Source organism: Pteropus medius, unplaced genomic scaffold, assembly GCF_902729225.1.
Source record: "Pteropus medius unplaced genomic scaffold, Ma_sr-lr_union100, whole genome shotgun sequence".
NCBI classification, from domain to species: domain Eukaryota; kingdom Metazoa; phylum Chordata; class Mammalia; order Chiroptera; family Pteropodidae; genus Pteropus; species Pteropus medius.
The window spans coordinates 16293873-16307695 of NW_024352784.1; the positions used below are offsets into that span (position 1 = coordinate 16293873).

Here is a 13823-nt window from a genome sequence, read left to right on the forward strand (position 1 = left end):
AGGTAGGAGGTTGAGAGCCAATCTCACCATTAACCCCACCCCCAGTATAATGGCCCATAATCAGGAAGGAACTCACAAACCAGTTGCTTCTCCCTGAGAAGGAAAAGATTCATACCCCAAATCGGGTACCCTAACTATTAAGACCTGCACCTGAGAGATGAACTCTCAAAACATCTGGCTTTAAAATCAATAGGGCTCATATCCACGAGACTCAATGGACTGTAGCAAACAGAAATGGCTCTTCAATGACTCGTTGGACTCACCACAGGGCCCAGTGCAGAAGTGGCCCCTGGAAAAGCACCCAGATTTTATGTGAATGAGATTCATTTGCTAATCTTTAACATTGGCCAGAGAGGCAGGCAACTACTGGGATACTCTGGGCCAAAGGCCACTTTTCACCTCTCCCTTTGCAGAGCACTAGGATCTCCTGGAAGGGAACTTTTATCTGCATCTGGTGCCCTGAGATTTCGACTGCTGCCCTGGAGAATACCTCTTGATGGTTTGGCTCCAGAGGCCAGGGGGATTTGGGTTCCTTGGTCCCACAGGACTATAACAGAGTTCATTCTTGACCTACCATCAGCCCCAAGGTACTACAAACCCCCAGTCTTTCTGAGAAAGCCTACGTGTGGTTGTCCAGGAACTTTGGCCTGAATACAAGTTCCCAGTCTGACACACTTCTAGAAGCCCAGAGTTGGTCTCTGGGAATGGAGGCTGGTGGAAGCTATCTTTGTGCCCTCCTTCTGCCTTGCTCCAGCTTGATGACAGCTCCTAAGAAGGTTATACCCTTATCTGGCACCTCAATTTTTGCAGCTGCTGCCAGGGGAGACTTCTGCCTCACCTGGCTCTGGTGGCCAGAAGGGCTTACACTTGCACGTCCCACAGGTTCTTATAACCGATGTAAGATTGTGTATGAACTATACTTAACCAATGGAGAGAGTTCTTAAACAGCTACCACAGACAGCAGACCCAAAAGCTCAGTGAAAGAGGCATATAAGCTTTTCATCATAGTCATAGCCTGAGGGGCAGGTTTCCAATTAAACATGCATCTAAGGGCGAACTATAAACCTTACCAGACATGTTGGAGGGTTGGCGCTGTCTTCGTGCTTTCCCTCTCCTGTGCTCCAGCATATTATTATCTCTTGGAGAGGGGCTCTTACACTTGTCTGATGCCTTGGTTTTTGAAGCTGCCTCCCACCCCATGCCCCAGTTAAGGAGAGAATCTTAAAAGCACCAAGAGGAAACAACTTGTTACATACATACAAGGGAATCCCCATGAGACTATGAGCAGATTTTTCAGAAGAAATTTTCCAGTCCAGAAGGTAGAAGCACAATATATTCAAAATGCTGGAGGGAAAACAAACCTTCTAACCAAGATACTCTACCCAGCAAGGTTATAATTCAGAACTGGAGAAATAGTTTCTCAGATAAGCAAAAAGCAAAGGAGTTCACCACTAAACTGGCCTTACAAGAAATGTTAAAGGGAGTTCTTAAGGCTGAAAAGGAAAAGGGCTAAATAGTAACAAAACATATAAATGTATAAATCTTATTGGTAAGGCAAATATATAGTAAAGATAGCAAATTAATCACTTATAAGACTAGTATTTGGTTAAAAGACAAAAGTAGTAAAAATAACTATATAATTAAGAGATACTCAAGATAAAAAATGGTAAAATGTGACATCAAAAAACAAAAAACAAAAAATCTGTGAGGGTGGGAGAGTAAATGCTTTCAAATTTAAGTTGTTTGCCACTTAAAATACACTTTTAGAGGTGTAAATATTCATGTGTAAACCTCATGGTAACTACAAAGCAAAAATCTATAGTAGACACACAAATGATAAGAGAGAAATCTAAGCATACCACTAAATAAAGTCATCAAACCACAAAAAAGAAACAGGAACAGGGAAAGGAACAAAAAAGAGAAAGGAACAGGGAAACTATAAAACAGTCGTCAAATAATTAGCAAAATGGCAACTGAGTACATACCATCAATTACTTTAAATGTAAATGGACTAAAATTTTCAAATTGCTGAAAGGATGAAAAAACAAGACCCATGTATACAGTGCCTATGAGAGACTCACTTCAGATGTAAGGACACAGAGACTAAAAGTGAGGGGATAGAAAAAGACATGCCATATAAGTGTAAACTGAAAGAAAATGGAGTAGCTGTACTTATCAGATAAAACAGGGTTTAAGCCAAAAATAAGACACAAAGATGGTCATTATGTAATAAGAGTCACTAACTATATTAAGAAGATATAATGATAAATATACGTGCACTCAACATAGCACCTAAATATATAAAGCAAGTATTAACAGACCTAAGAGAAATAGACAGCATTACAATAGTATGGGACTCGGAGACCACACTTAGAGAAAAGGATAGAGCACCTAAACAGAAAATCAGCAGGAAACATCAGCCTTAAATGACACTTTAGACCAAATGGATCTAAAAGATACATATAGAACATTCTATCCAAAAGCAACAGAAAACATTTTTCTCAAGTGCACGTAAGACATTCTCAAGGAAAGATTGTATATTAGGCCACAAAACAAATTTAACACTTTTAAGAAGGCTGAAATCATATCAAATCTCTTGACCACAATGGTATGGAACTAGAAATCAATTACAAAACTGGAAAATTCACAAATACGGAGATTAGAAAACATGCTACTTATTTAATTTAGCATACCTTTTAGATTCATCCATGTTGTTGCCAATGGCAAGATTTCATTGTTTTATTGTATAATATTCCACTGTGTGGGTATATACATCTTCCTTATACATTTATCTATTGATGGACACCTAGGTTGTTTCCATAGCTTGGCTACTGTAAATAATGCTACAATGCATATATCTTTTCCAATTAGTGTTTTCATTTTCCTTGGATAAATACCTAGAAGTGGAATTGCTGGATTGTATGGTGTATCTATTTTCAGTTTTTTGAGGAATCTTCATACTGTTTTCTAAAGTGACTACTCTAGTTTATAGCCTAACCAACAGTGCACAAGGGTTCCTTTTTTTCCCACATCCTTGCCAGCATCTGTTATCTCTTGTCTTTTTGATGATGGCCATTCTAACAGGCCCGAGGTGATATCTCATTGTGGTATTGATTTGCATTTCCCCGATGATTAGTGATGTTGAGCATCTTTTCATATGTCTGTTGGTCATATCTGTTATGTCTTCTTTGGAGAAATGTCTTTTTTATGCTAAGTGAAATATGTCAGGCAGAGAAAAAGACAAATACTGTATGGGTTCACTTCTAAGTGGAATCTAAAAACAAAACAAAAACATACTCAGAAACTCAGACCATAAGAATGATTACCAGAAGGGAGGGGTGGGAGGATGGGTGAAATGGGGACAGGAATATGGTCAATAATGTAGTAATAAGTTTGCACAGTCACAGATAATTACTAGAATTAGTGATCGTATTGTAAGGTATAAAAATGTCAAAGCACTATATTGTACACCTGAAACTAACATAACTGATATAAGATTGTATACCAACTATACTTAAATAAAAAAATTAAAAAGTAAATAAATATACCACGGGGGAAAATATTTAAAAAAAACATGCTACTGAACAACTGATGGGTCAATGAAGAATTTAAAAGATGAATAAAAAATATTTTGAGATAAATGAAAATAGAAATATAACATGCCAAAATTTATGGGCTGCAGCAAAAGTAGTTCTAAGGGGGAAGTTCAAACTGATAAACGCCCACCTCAAGAAAGAAGAAAAATCTCAACATTATACCACAAGGAACTAGAAAAAAAAATAACAATCAGAACCCAGAGTTATAGAAGGAAACAACAAAGATCAGAGCAGAAACAGAAACTAAAAAAAACAGAAAAGATCGATGAAATTAAGATCTTATTCATTTAAACAAGATAAAAAATACACAGACCTTTAGTTACGTCCAATAGGAAAAAGAGAGGGCTCAATTAAAATCAGAAATGAAAGAAGAGACATTACAGCTGAGACCACAGAAACACAAAGAATCCCAAATTGGACAACCTAAAATAATATAAATTCCTTAAAACATACAAGCTTTCATCACTGAATGAGTAAAAAATGTGACTATACAGATTACCAGTGAGAATGAAAAAGTAATCAAAGTCCACCCAAAAAACAAAAGTCTAGGACCAGACAGCTTCAGTGGTAAATTCTACTAAACATTTAAAGGATTAATACCAATCTTCTCAAACTCTTCCAAAAACAGAAGATGAGTTCCAAACTCATGAGTTCAGCATTACCCTGGTACCCAAACCAGACAAGAACACAAGAAAACAAAATTACAAGCCAATATCCCTGAGCATAGGTGCAAAAATCTACATCAAAATATTAGCAAATCTATTGAGAAAATGCAGAGATGAATATAGCCTATTGTGCAACCATGGTTTCACTTTTCAAGATATCCGAAGCATTTCATTTCTTTCCTGTTTTATTGATATGTAGCTCTGTAAACCTACTTTTGTTGTTTTGATTAATTTTATGAATAAGAATTGGAAATGTTTTCTAAAAAAATATATTAGCAAATCAAATTCAACGATACATGAAAATGATTATCCATCATGGTCAAATGGGATTTATTCCAAGGATGCAAGATGGTTTAACATATGCAAATCAAAATGATGCACATTAACAAGATGAAGGATAAAAAATCATATCATCTCAATAGATGCAGAAAAAAACATTTGATAAAATTCAACATCCATTTATGATAAAAACTCTCAACAAATTGGCAATAGAGAGAACACATGCCAACAAAATAAAGACGATATCTGATAAGCTCATCACTAACATCCCACTCATTGGTGAAATGCTGAAAGCTTTTCCTCTAAGATCAAGAACAAGAAGAATGCCATTCTTGCCACTTTTATTCAACATAGTATTGGATGTCCTAGCCAGACCAATTAGGCAAGAAAAAGAAATAAAAGGCATCCAAATTGGAAAAGAAGAAGTAAAATTGTCACTAATTGTGGATGAAATGATTTTTATATATAGAAAACTCTAAAGACTCTACCAAAAACTGTTAGAATAAAATTCAGTAACATTGCAGGGTCAAAAAAAAAAATCAATATACAAAAACTATTGTGGTTCCTATACACTAACAACAAACTGTCAAAAAGAGGAATGAAGAAAACAATCTCATTTATAATTGCAACAGAATAAAACATGAGAAATAAATTTAACAAAGGAAGTGAAAGACCTGTATGTTGAAAATTACAAAACATTATTCAAAGAAATTGAAGACGACACAAAGAAATGGAAAGATAGTCCATGCTCACAGATTGGAAGAATGAACACTGTTAAAATGTCCATATTACCTAAAGCAATCTACACAATCAATGCAACCTTTATCAAAATCCCAATAACAAAAAAATGCTCACCTTGTATGGAACCACAAAAGAACGTGAATAGCCAAAACCATCCTGAGAAAAAGAACAAAGCCAGAAGTATCACATTCCCTCATTTCAAACTATACTACAAAGCCAGAGTAATCAAAACAGTAGGCCACTGTCAGGAAAACAGACACATAAACCAATGGAACAGAATTTAGAGTTCAGATATAAACTCACACATGGATAACTAATTTACAAAAAAGTAACCACGGGAAGTCTCTTCAATAATTGGCATTGGGAAAACTGGACAGCCACATGTAAAAGAATGAAACTAGAACGCTATCTTATACCATACAGATAAATTAACTCAAAATGAATTAAAGACTCAAATATAAGACCTGAAAACAAAATACACAGAAAAAACATAGGTATTAAACTTCAGTATTACCAAACTTTTTGTAAATTTGATTCCAACAAGGGAAACAAAACTAAACAAATGGGACTACATAAAACTAAAAAGCTTCTGCACAGCAAAGGAAACCATCAACAAAACAAAAAGGCAGGCAACCAAATGGGAGAAGATATTTCCTAATGATACTTAGAGGGTAAATCTAAAATATATAAAGAACTCATACAACAATAAAACCTGATTAAAAATGGGCAAAGGATCTAAAGAGACATTTTTCCTAAGAAGACTTACAGATGGCCAACAGGTCCATAAGATGTTTGACCTCATTAGTTATTAGGGAAATGAAAATCAAAACCATATTGAGATGCTACCTGTCACTTGTTAGAATGGCTTATTTCCAAAAGACAAGGAATAAACAAATGTTAGGATTTGGAAATAAACGGAACATTGCTGGTGGACTTGTGAATTGGTGAAGCCACTATGGAACAGAGAGAGAATAAAGGTTTCTCAAAAAATTAAAAATGGAACTACCACATGACCCAGCAATTCCACTTCTGGGTATTTATCTGAAGTAAATGAAAACACCAATTCAAAAAGATATATGTACCCCTATGTGAACTGCAGCATTATTTACAATAGACAAGATATGGAAACAACCTGTGTCTATCAATGGATGAATGGATAAACAAAATGTGATATTTATTTGTATGTTTACATGTATGAAAGTAGGTAAAGATATAAATACACATAATGGGATATTGTTGAGCTATAAAAAAGAAAGAAATCTTGTCAATCTTGGATGGACACATAGGGCCTTATGCTGAACAAAAGAAGTCAAAGCCACTACCATAAAAAAATCACTTACACATGGGATTAAACAAAAAACCAAGTTCAAGATATAGAGACTGGTGGTTGCCAAAGGCTTTGCGGGGACAGGGTTGCCAATGGGTAAAAGTGGTCAAAAGTTACAAACTCCGAGTTATAAAATAAGTCATGGGGATGTAATGTACAGCGTGGTGACTGTAGATAAAATTGTACTGCATATTTGAAAGTTGCTAAGAGAAAAATCTTAAAAGTTATCACAAGGAAAAAAACTTTTAACTATGTATAGTGACAGATGTAAACTAGACATATCATTTGGAAATATATACAAGTACTGAATCATTATGTTGTATACCTAAAACTGACATTGTTATATTTCAATTATACCTCAATAAAAAATAATTTTAAAACATTTCATAATGTTGTTTCAGTCTGCAGTGGTATGGAATTTTTTTCCTGATTGTAAAGATTAATTAATTAAATACATATTACAAACTCAATTTTCTCAATAACTCCCTAGAGAAATGTAGCTATAATACTAATCCCAGCTACTGAGAATTTTTCATTTCTTTAAATAATAATTTCAAAATTTCCCTCTCATCTGGCAATGTAGATCAGGTTAAAAACAAACTTGTACATTTTTTTTAAAATGTGAGATCAAAAATTTTTGGTACTTGTACTGTGTCAATGCCATTTTCAACTTCTGTTACTTCATGAACTTCAAGAAAAAGAGATGACCAAATTTATAGTTAAATAAAATTTTTCTACCATTTAGACTTGATAAATATTGGATTTAAAAAATCAGTAACCCAATGTGTACACATATATGTATTATATAGGTATATATACATTATATATGTATGTATTATGAAATCATAGTGTTGAGATTCATAATGAATGAATCAGGAAAAATTGCACATAGTTTAAAATGTTTTACTGTGGAATATATTTAAAACATTCACCTTAAAATTCAGAAGTATAAATATAGAGTGAAAAGCATGCTGGAAATTAATTTCTGCAAACTTAAATGAGTTGTGGCTAATACACTGAAATTATTACAACAATCTATTTCTTTCACTATCCTTCACTGAGCACATTTTACACATTCTAATACTACTCGTCATTTTTTTCTCTAAGGAAATTTCCATAAATTGCTTTTTGTAGACAAAATAATAGTGTCATCCAAAGACATCTATTTCATAATATCCAGAACCTCTGAATATGTTAAGTAACATGGCAAAGAGGAATTAAGGTAGCAAATGGAATTCAAGCTGATAATCAGGTGACCTTATGATAGGAAACATTTCCTGGATTAGAGGGGTAGGCCCAATCATGTAATCATAAGGTCCCTTTAAAAGTGCAAGAAAGAGAACAGAAAGTTAGAATGATGCCATATGAACTCACTTTGACCTGCTCTTGCCAATTTTGTAGACAGAAAAATGAGGCAGGCCTACGGAAGCTAGAAATCAAGGAAATGGATTCTCCCCTAAAACCTGCACAAATGTATATGATCCTGCTCATACCTTGATTTTAGCACATTGAGAGTCATGTTAGACTTCTCACAGAACTGCAAGGTTAATAAAATTGTGTTGTTTTAAACCCCTTAGTTTGTGGTAAACTGTTACAAAACAGAAAATACACTTTGTAAAGAGTATTAAATAAAAATTACTTTTCTTGTAAACATCAAATGAAATAAGGTATGCATAAGTGTTTAAAAGCTGCAAAACATTTGATTATGAAAATATGAAAACATTTTCATTATGTGCTGAGGGAAAAGTCGAAAGAAAAAGAGTATTATTGTCTACATGCAGAATGTAGTCTACGGTCTGCTATAGTTCTTGATGCCTCTTGAAAATGTTCATTGTGGAGAGTGATACATTTTCATGATACACTTGAGAACTGGACTAGAGTTTGAATTGTTATGGGGCCAGAACAGTTTTTGGGGTTTGCCATTCATGAAAGGGTATTTGAATTGGTTAAACCTTGTCCGTTGTCAGATTCTTTTAGCTAACTTCTTGCTTTTTTAAGTATAGTGGGTATACATTATTATTAGTTTCAGGTGCACAATATAGTGATTCAACATTTATACACCTTACACATGATCACCACACTAAGTCCAGTAATCTTCTGTCGCCATGCAAACTTACACAATATTATTGATTTATTCCCTTTCACCATTTTCCTCATCTCCCCCACCCTGCTTGCTCCCTTCTGGTCACCACCAGTTTGATCTGTTTGAGTCTGTTTTTATTTTTTTTAGATTCTACATATAAGTGAAACCATACAGTATGTCTTTCTCTGTCTGACTTATTTCACTTATCAGAGTACCCTCTAGGTCTATCCATGTTGTCACGAATGGCAAGATTTTCTGCTTTTATCTGAGAAAATTATAGAAAGGATTTAGCCTTAGAATAGCTAATATTTACTAAATGTCATTTAGTAAATATTAGTAAATATTTAGCATTTACTAAATGTCAACTTATACTGAGTGGTTTCCATCCATTATTTGATTCTCACAACAATCCTTTGAGAAATATTACTCCCACTTAAATATTATTTAACACGGGGTGTTAAATAACCTGTGTGTGTGTCTGGGGGGGGTACATGATAAATATGATAGTACTCTGATTTTAAAACACAGGCATTCTGACTCTAAAACCCACTTAGCCACTACTCTAGGCAGAGCCTATTTACAGTTCTTTTACACACATGGGGCAAGTTGAGAAGTTAAGTAATTTGACAAAGACCACAGAGGTATGCCAGGTCAATGATTCCAACGTTTTACTCCTGTATCAATAATTTTTTATTATACTCCCCCTCTACAATTCTCCAGAACAGGGCAAGTATACCAAGGAATACCTATTACCTATATCTTTAATATCTCAACTCATATATAGGTCACAATATCAATGCTTGTATAATTGTTTTAGTAAGATCCACTTGAGGCCGTATTAAGATTTAAAAGCCAAGAGTGATAAATCTTGATGTACTTTGGGAAATCTAAGTGATCAGCATTATAAATTTCTCTTTGATCATTAATACTGATTTAATTTCTCTTACTGTCTCTTGTATCTTGAAGAAGCTGTAAGATTTGAGCATTAGACCTAATTCCAGATAAGATTGTTTAACAAAGTATGTCCCCTTCTGGAGTACAGTATTGGAGAAAGAATAGCTTGATTTCTTGAGGTATTTAGATGAAGTTGGAAATCTATCTCAAAACCTTCCTTCTATTATCAGAAATTAACTCTCTTTCTGGGCAACCCATATATAACTGTTTCACCTTTACAGAATGGGCTTCATTATCCTTATCACTTACAATATTGTGTGAATACAAACTTCTTTAACTACTGCTTTTTAATGCCTGAAGAGTACTGAGAACAACTGTCATTCTTGAATCTCTAACAGCAGCAATACAAAGAAAAATAATTTTTTCCAATTTCCACTCTCCCTCTCATTAACTATAACCATAAAGCATACATTTTATCACTGTTGATGTCCGGGCAGTTAGACAACTAATGCACACAACTTACAAGAAACTAGTTCCATTCCAACTGAATGTGTTGGCAACATAGGATTCGTGAGACCCTTCTTAAACAAATGAATATAGTAAGCTCCTTTCTTTGCTTAAAATTATACCGTTACATAAGTATCTCAAATCAATTATATATGTCTTCATTTTAGAGTAACAAAAGTGAATGCCTGGAGAAAGAATACCTAATATAACATGTGGTCTAACAAAAGGAAATTAGTATAGAGAAAATGCATACAAAACAAATGTATATTCTTTAGCTCAACTTGCCTTCTTTTATGTTTTTTTTTCCTAATAGGCACATCATCTTTGCTCCAAGTAGGCACAACAAATACGCTGGAGAGTCATTTCCAGGGATCTATGATGCTATGTTTGATATTGAAAATAAAGCAGACCCACATTCAGCCTGGAAAGAAGTAAAGAAACACATTTCTATTGCAGCCTTTACAATTCAAGCAGCAGCAGGGACCCTGAAAGAAGTGGTACAGTAAGATCTCAGCCAAGTGGCTAGTCAATAAAAGTGTTACTGAAAGTCCGAGGATAAAATCCATTTTTTCTTTTATGTTTGATTTTAGACTTCCACCTTGTTCATGTGCAGAGGTTTTTGGTTCTTTAAAAATTCGTAACTTCATCACCAAAGAGTTAATCTAACAAAACAAAACAAAACAAAACAAAACAAAACAAAACAAAACTCCAGTCATGTGGCAGAGGCGAAGAAATTGAAAATTCTCTAAAATAAAATCCAGCAATGAACTTGAACTCTCAGACATTGCTGGTAGAAATGTAAAATGGTATAACCACTTTAGAAAAGTTTAGCAGTTATAAAGTTAAACATATACTTACTTTGACTCCAAAATTACATCTCTAGGTATTTCCTAAAGAGAAGCGAAATGGGATCACAAAAAGACTCTTACATACATGTTCCTAGCACCTTAAAGTGGATGACTTCAACGGATAAATGAATGAATTATGGTATATCCACAATGGAATACTATTCAGCAATAAAAATAAGCCAATACATGTAATATTATTAGCAGATATTGTTGAGGGAAAGAAACCAGACACAAAAGAATATCTAACATATATAGATATATGAAGAGGCAAAACTAATCTATGGCGTTAGAAATCAATTAGATTACTGATTGCCTGGGGCAGAGGGGAGACTGGTTGCAAAGTAAGGGGCAGAGGGGAGACTGGTTGCAAAGAGGCATAAGGAAACTTTCTGAGATAATGGGAGTTTTCTGTATCTTGGTATAAGTGATGGTTATACAGCTGTATACACGTGTCAAACCTCATCAAAGTGTAAACTTAAAATGGGCGAAAGTTAAGCCTCAATAAATTTGATTACACCACCTCCCCCCTCAAAAAAAGAAAAAGAAAAAAAAGTCTGGTCATGAATTGGTATAGCACACCTTCTCTTATAAAAAAATCACTGTGGAATGCAAATTGTAAGGAAAAAGTGAATAATATAAATACTTTTAAAAACTTTACCTCTAATGAATAATGTATAAGTCTGATAGGTGAAGAAAATAGTTGCCACAAATCTTTATACTCTAATCAAGAAGCTATAACAATCGTAAGTATATATGCACTCAACGTTGGAGCACCAAAATAGATTAAGCAAACACTAACACCTAAGGGAGAAAAACAGTATAATAATAGTAGGAGTTTTCAATACCCCACTGTCAGCCATTGATAGATCATCCACACAGAAAATCAATAAAGAAACATTGGAATTGAACCATACTTCTAGAACAAATGGACTGAAAAGACATCTCTGGAACATTTGTCCAACAGCAGAATACATATTCTTAAAAGTGCACTGGAACATTTCCAAGATAGATTATATGACAAGGCATAAATCTCAGCAAATTTAAGACTGAAATAATACCAACTATCTTTTCTTACCACAATGGTAAGAAAATAGAAATCAATAAGAAGAATGCTAGAAAATCTACAAATATGTAAAACTAAACAATACACTTCTGAACAACCAATGGGTCAAAGAAAAAAAATCAAAGAGAAAAGAATAATAAATGGAAATACAACATAACAAATATGGGATTCGGCAAAAGCAGTTCTGAAAGTTTATAGTGATAATTGCATATTAAGAAATTAATTTCAACCTACGTTTATATCTCAAAGAACCAGAAATAAGAAATTAACTAAAGTAAGCAGAAGGAAGGAAACAATAAAGATCAGAGTGGAAATGAATGCAATGGAGACCAGAAAAAAAGATCAACAAATTGAAAGCTGATTCTTTGAAAAGATTGACAAACCTTAAGCAAGACTGAGAAAAAAAAAGAAGACAAAAATTATACTCAAAATTAGAAATGAAAAAGACATAACAATCTACAGAAATACACAGGACTATAAGAAACTATTATGAAAAATTACATGCCAGCAAATTAGATAACATAAAAGAAATGAATAAATTTCTAGAAACCTACTAAGACTGAATCAGAAATAGGAAATTTGAACAGACTAGAAATGAGCAGAGACTGAATCAGTCATCAAAAGCCTCCTAACACAGAAAATCCCAGGAACAATGGCTTTACTGGTGAAGTCTATCATATACTCAAAGAAGTGTTAACATCAATCCTTATCAAACTCTTCCAAAAAGCTGAGGGAGAAATACTTCCAAACTCATTCTATGAGGTCAGCACTGCTCTAATACCAAAGCCAGATAAGGACACCACAAGAAAAATATAGATCAATATCCCTGATGAATACAGATACAAAAATTCTCAACAAAATATTAGCAAACTGAATTCAAAACACACAAAAAAAGATTATACACCATGACCAAGTGGGATTTATTCCAGAAATGCAAAGATGGTTAGATATATGAAAATAAATGTAACATATATTAATAAAATGAAAGATAAAAATCACAGATGCAAAAAAAGCATGTGACAAAATACAATATCCTTTCATGATTTAAACCCTCAGAAGACTGCGCATAGAAGAAACATACCTTAACCTAATAAAGGAAATAAATGACAAACCCACAGCTAACATAATAGTTAACGGAGAAAAACTGAAAGCTTTTTCTCTTCAGAAGATCAGGAACAGGACAAGGACGCCCATTCCCACTACCCTTAGTCGATATAAAACTGGAAGCACCAACTAGAGCAATTCAGCAAGACAATGAAATAACAGGCATCCTTCACAATGAAGATGGAATCTCACCCCTCAAAAAGGATGTTCAAATAGGGAAGGAAGAGGTAAACCTGTCACTATTTGCAGATGCTAATATTCTGTACCTAGAAAATCCTAAAGACTCAACAACAACAACAACAACAACAAAAACTTGAAAATAATCAATGATTTCAGTAAAGTTACAGGATACAAAGTTAACATACAGAAATCAGTTACATTTTATACACTAAGGATGAAACAGCTTAAAAAGAAATAAAACGATCCCATTCACAACAGCAAAAAAATGATAAAATTCTTAGGAATAGATTTAACCAAGGAAGTGAAAGATCTAACAAAAACTACAAGACTGCTGAAAGAAATCAAAGACTACACAATTAAACTGAATAACATCCCATGTTTATGGACTGGAAGATTAGTTATAATGTCCTTCTTACTCAAAGTCATCTATAGAGTTGACGCAATCCCTATCAAAATACCAATGGCATTCTTCAGCAAAATAGAAAAAACAATCCTGAAATCTGCATGGAATCTCGAAAGACCCCCAAACAGCCAAA

At 33.9% G+C, this 13823-nt stretch overlaps 1 protein-coding gene across 2 annotated transcripts in view; it reads left to right on the forward strand.

Moving 5' to 3' along the window:
• The window catches only part of NAALAD2 (N-acetylated alpha-linked acidic dipeptidase 2), a 53564-nt gene extending 42911 nt beyond the window's left edge, over nucleotides 1-10653 (forward strand). For both annotated transcript variants that reach the window (XM_039848343.1, XM_039848342.1), the window contains one exon: nucleotides 10406-10653. In XM_039848343.1, the coding sequence (XP_039704277.1) occupies nucleotides 10406-10598 (193 nt within the window). In that variant the 3' untranslated portion in view covers nucleotides 10599-10653. The remainder of the gene's footprint in view (nucleotides 1-10405) is intronic.
• The last annotated feature ends 3170 nt before the right edge of the window (nucleotides 10654-13823 follow it).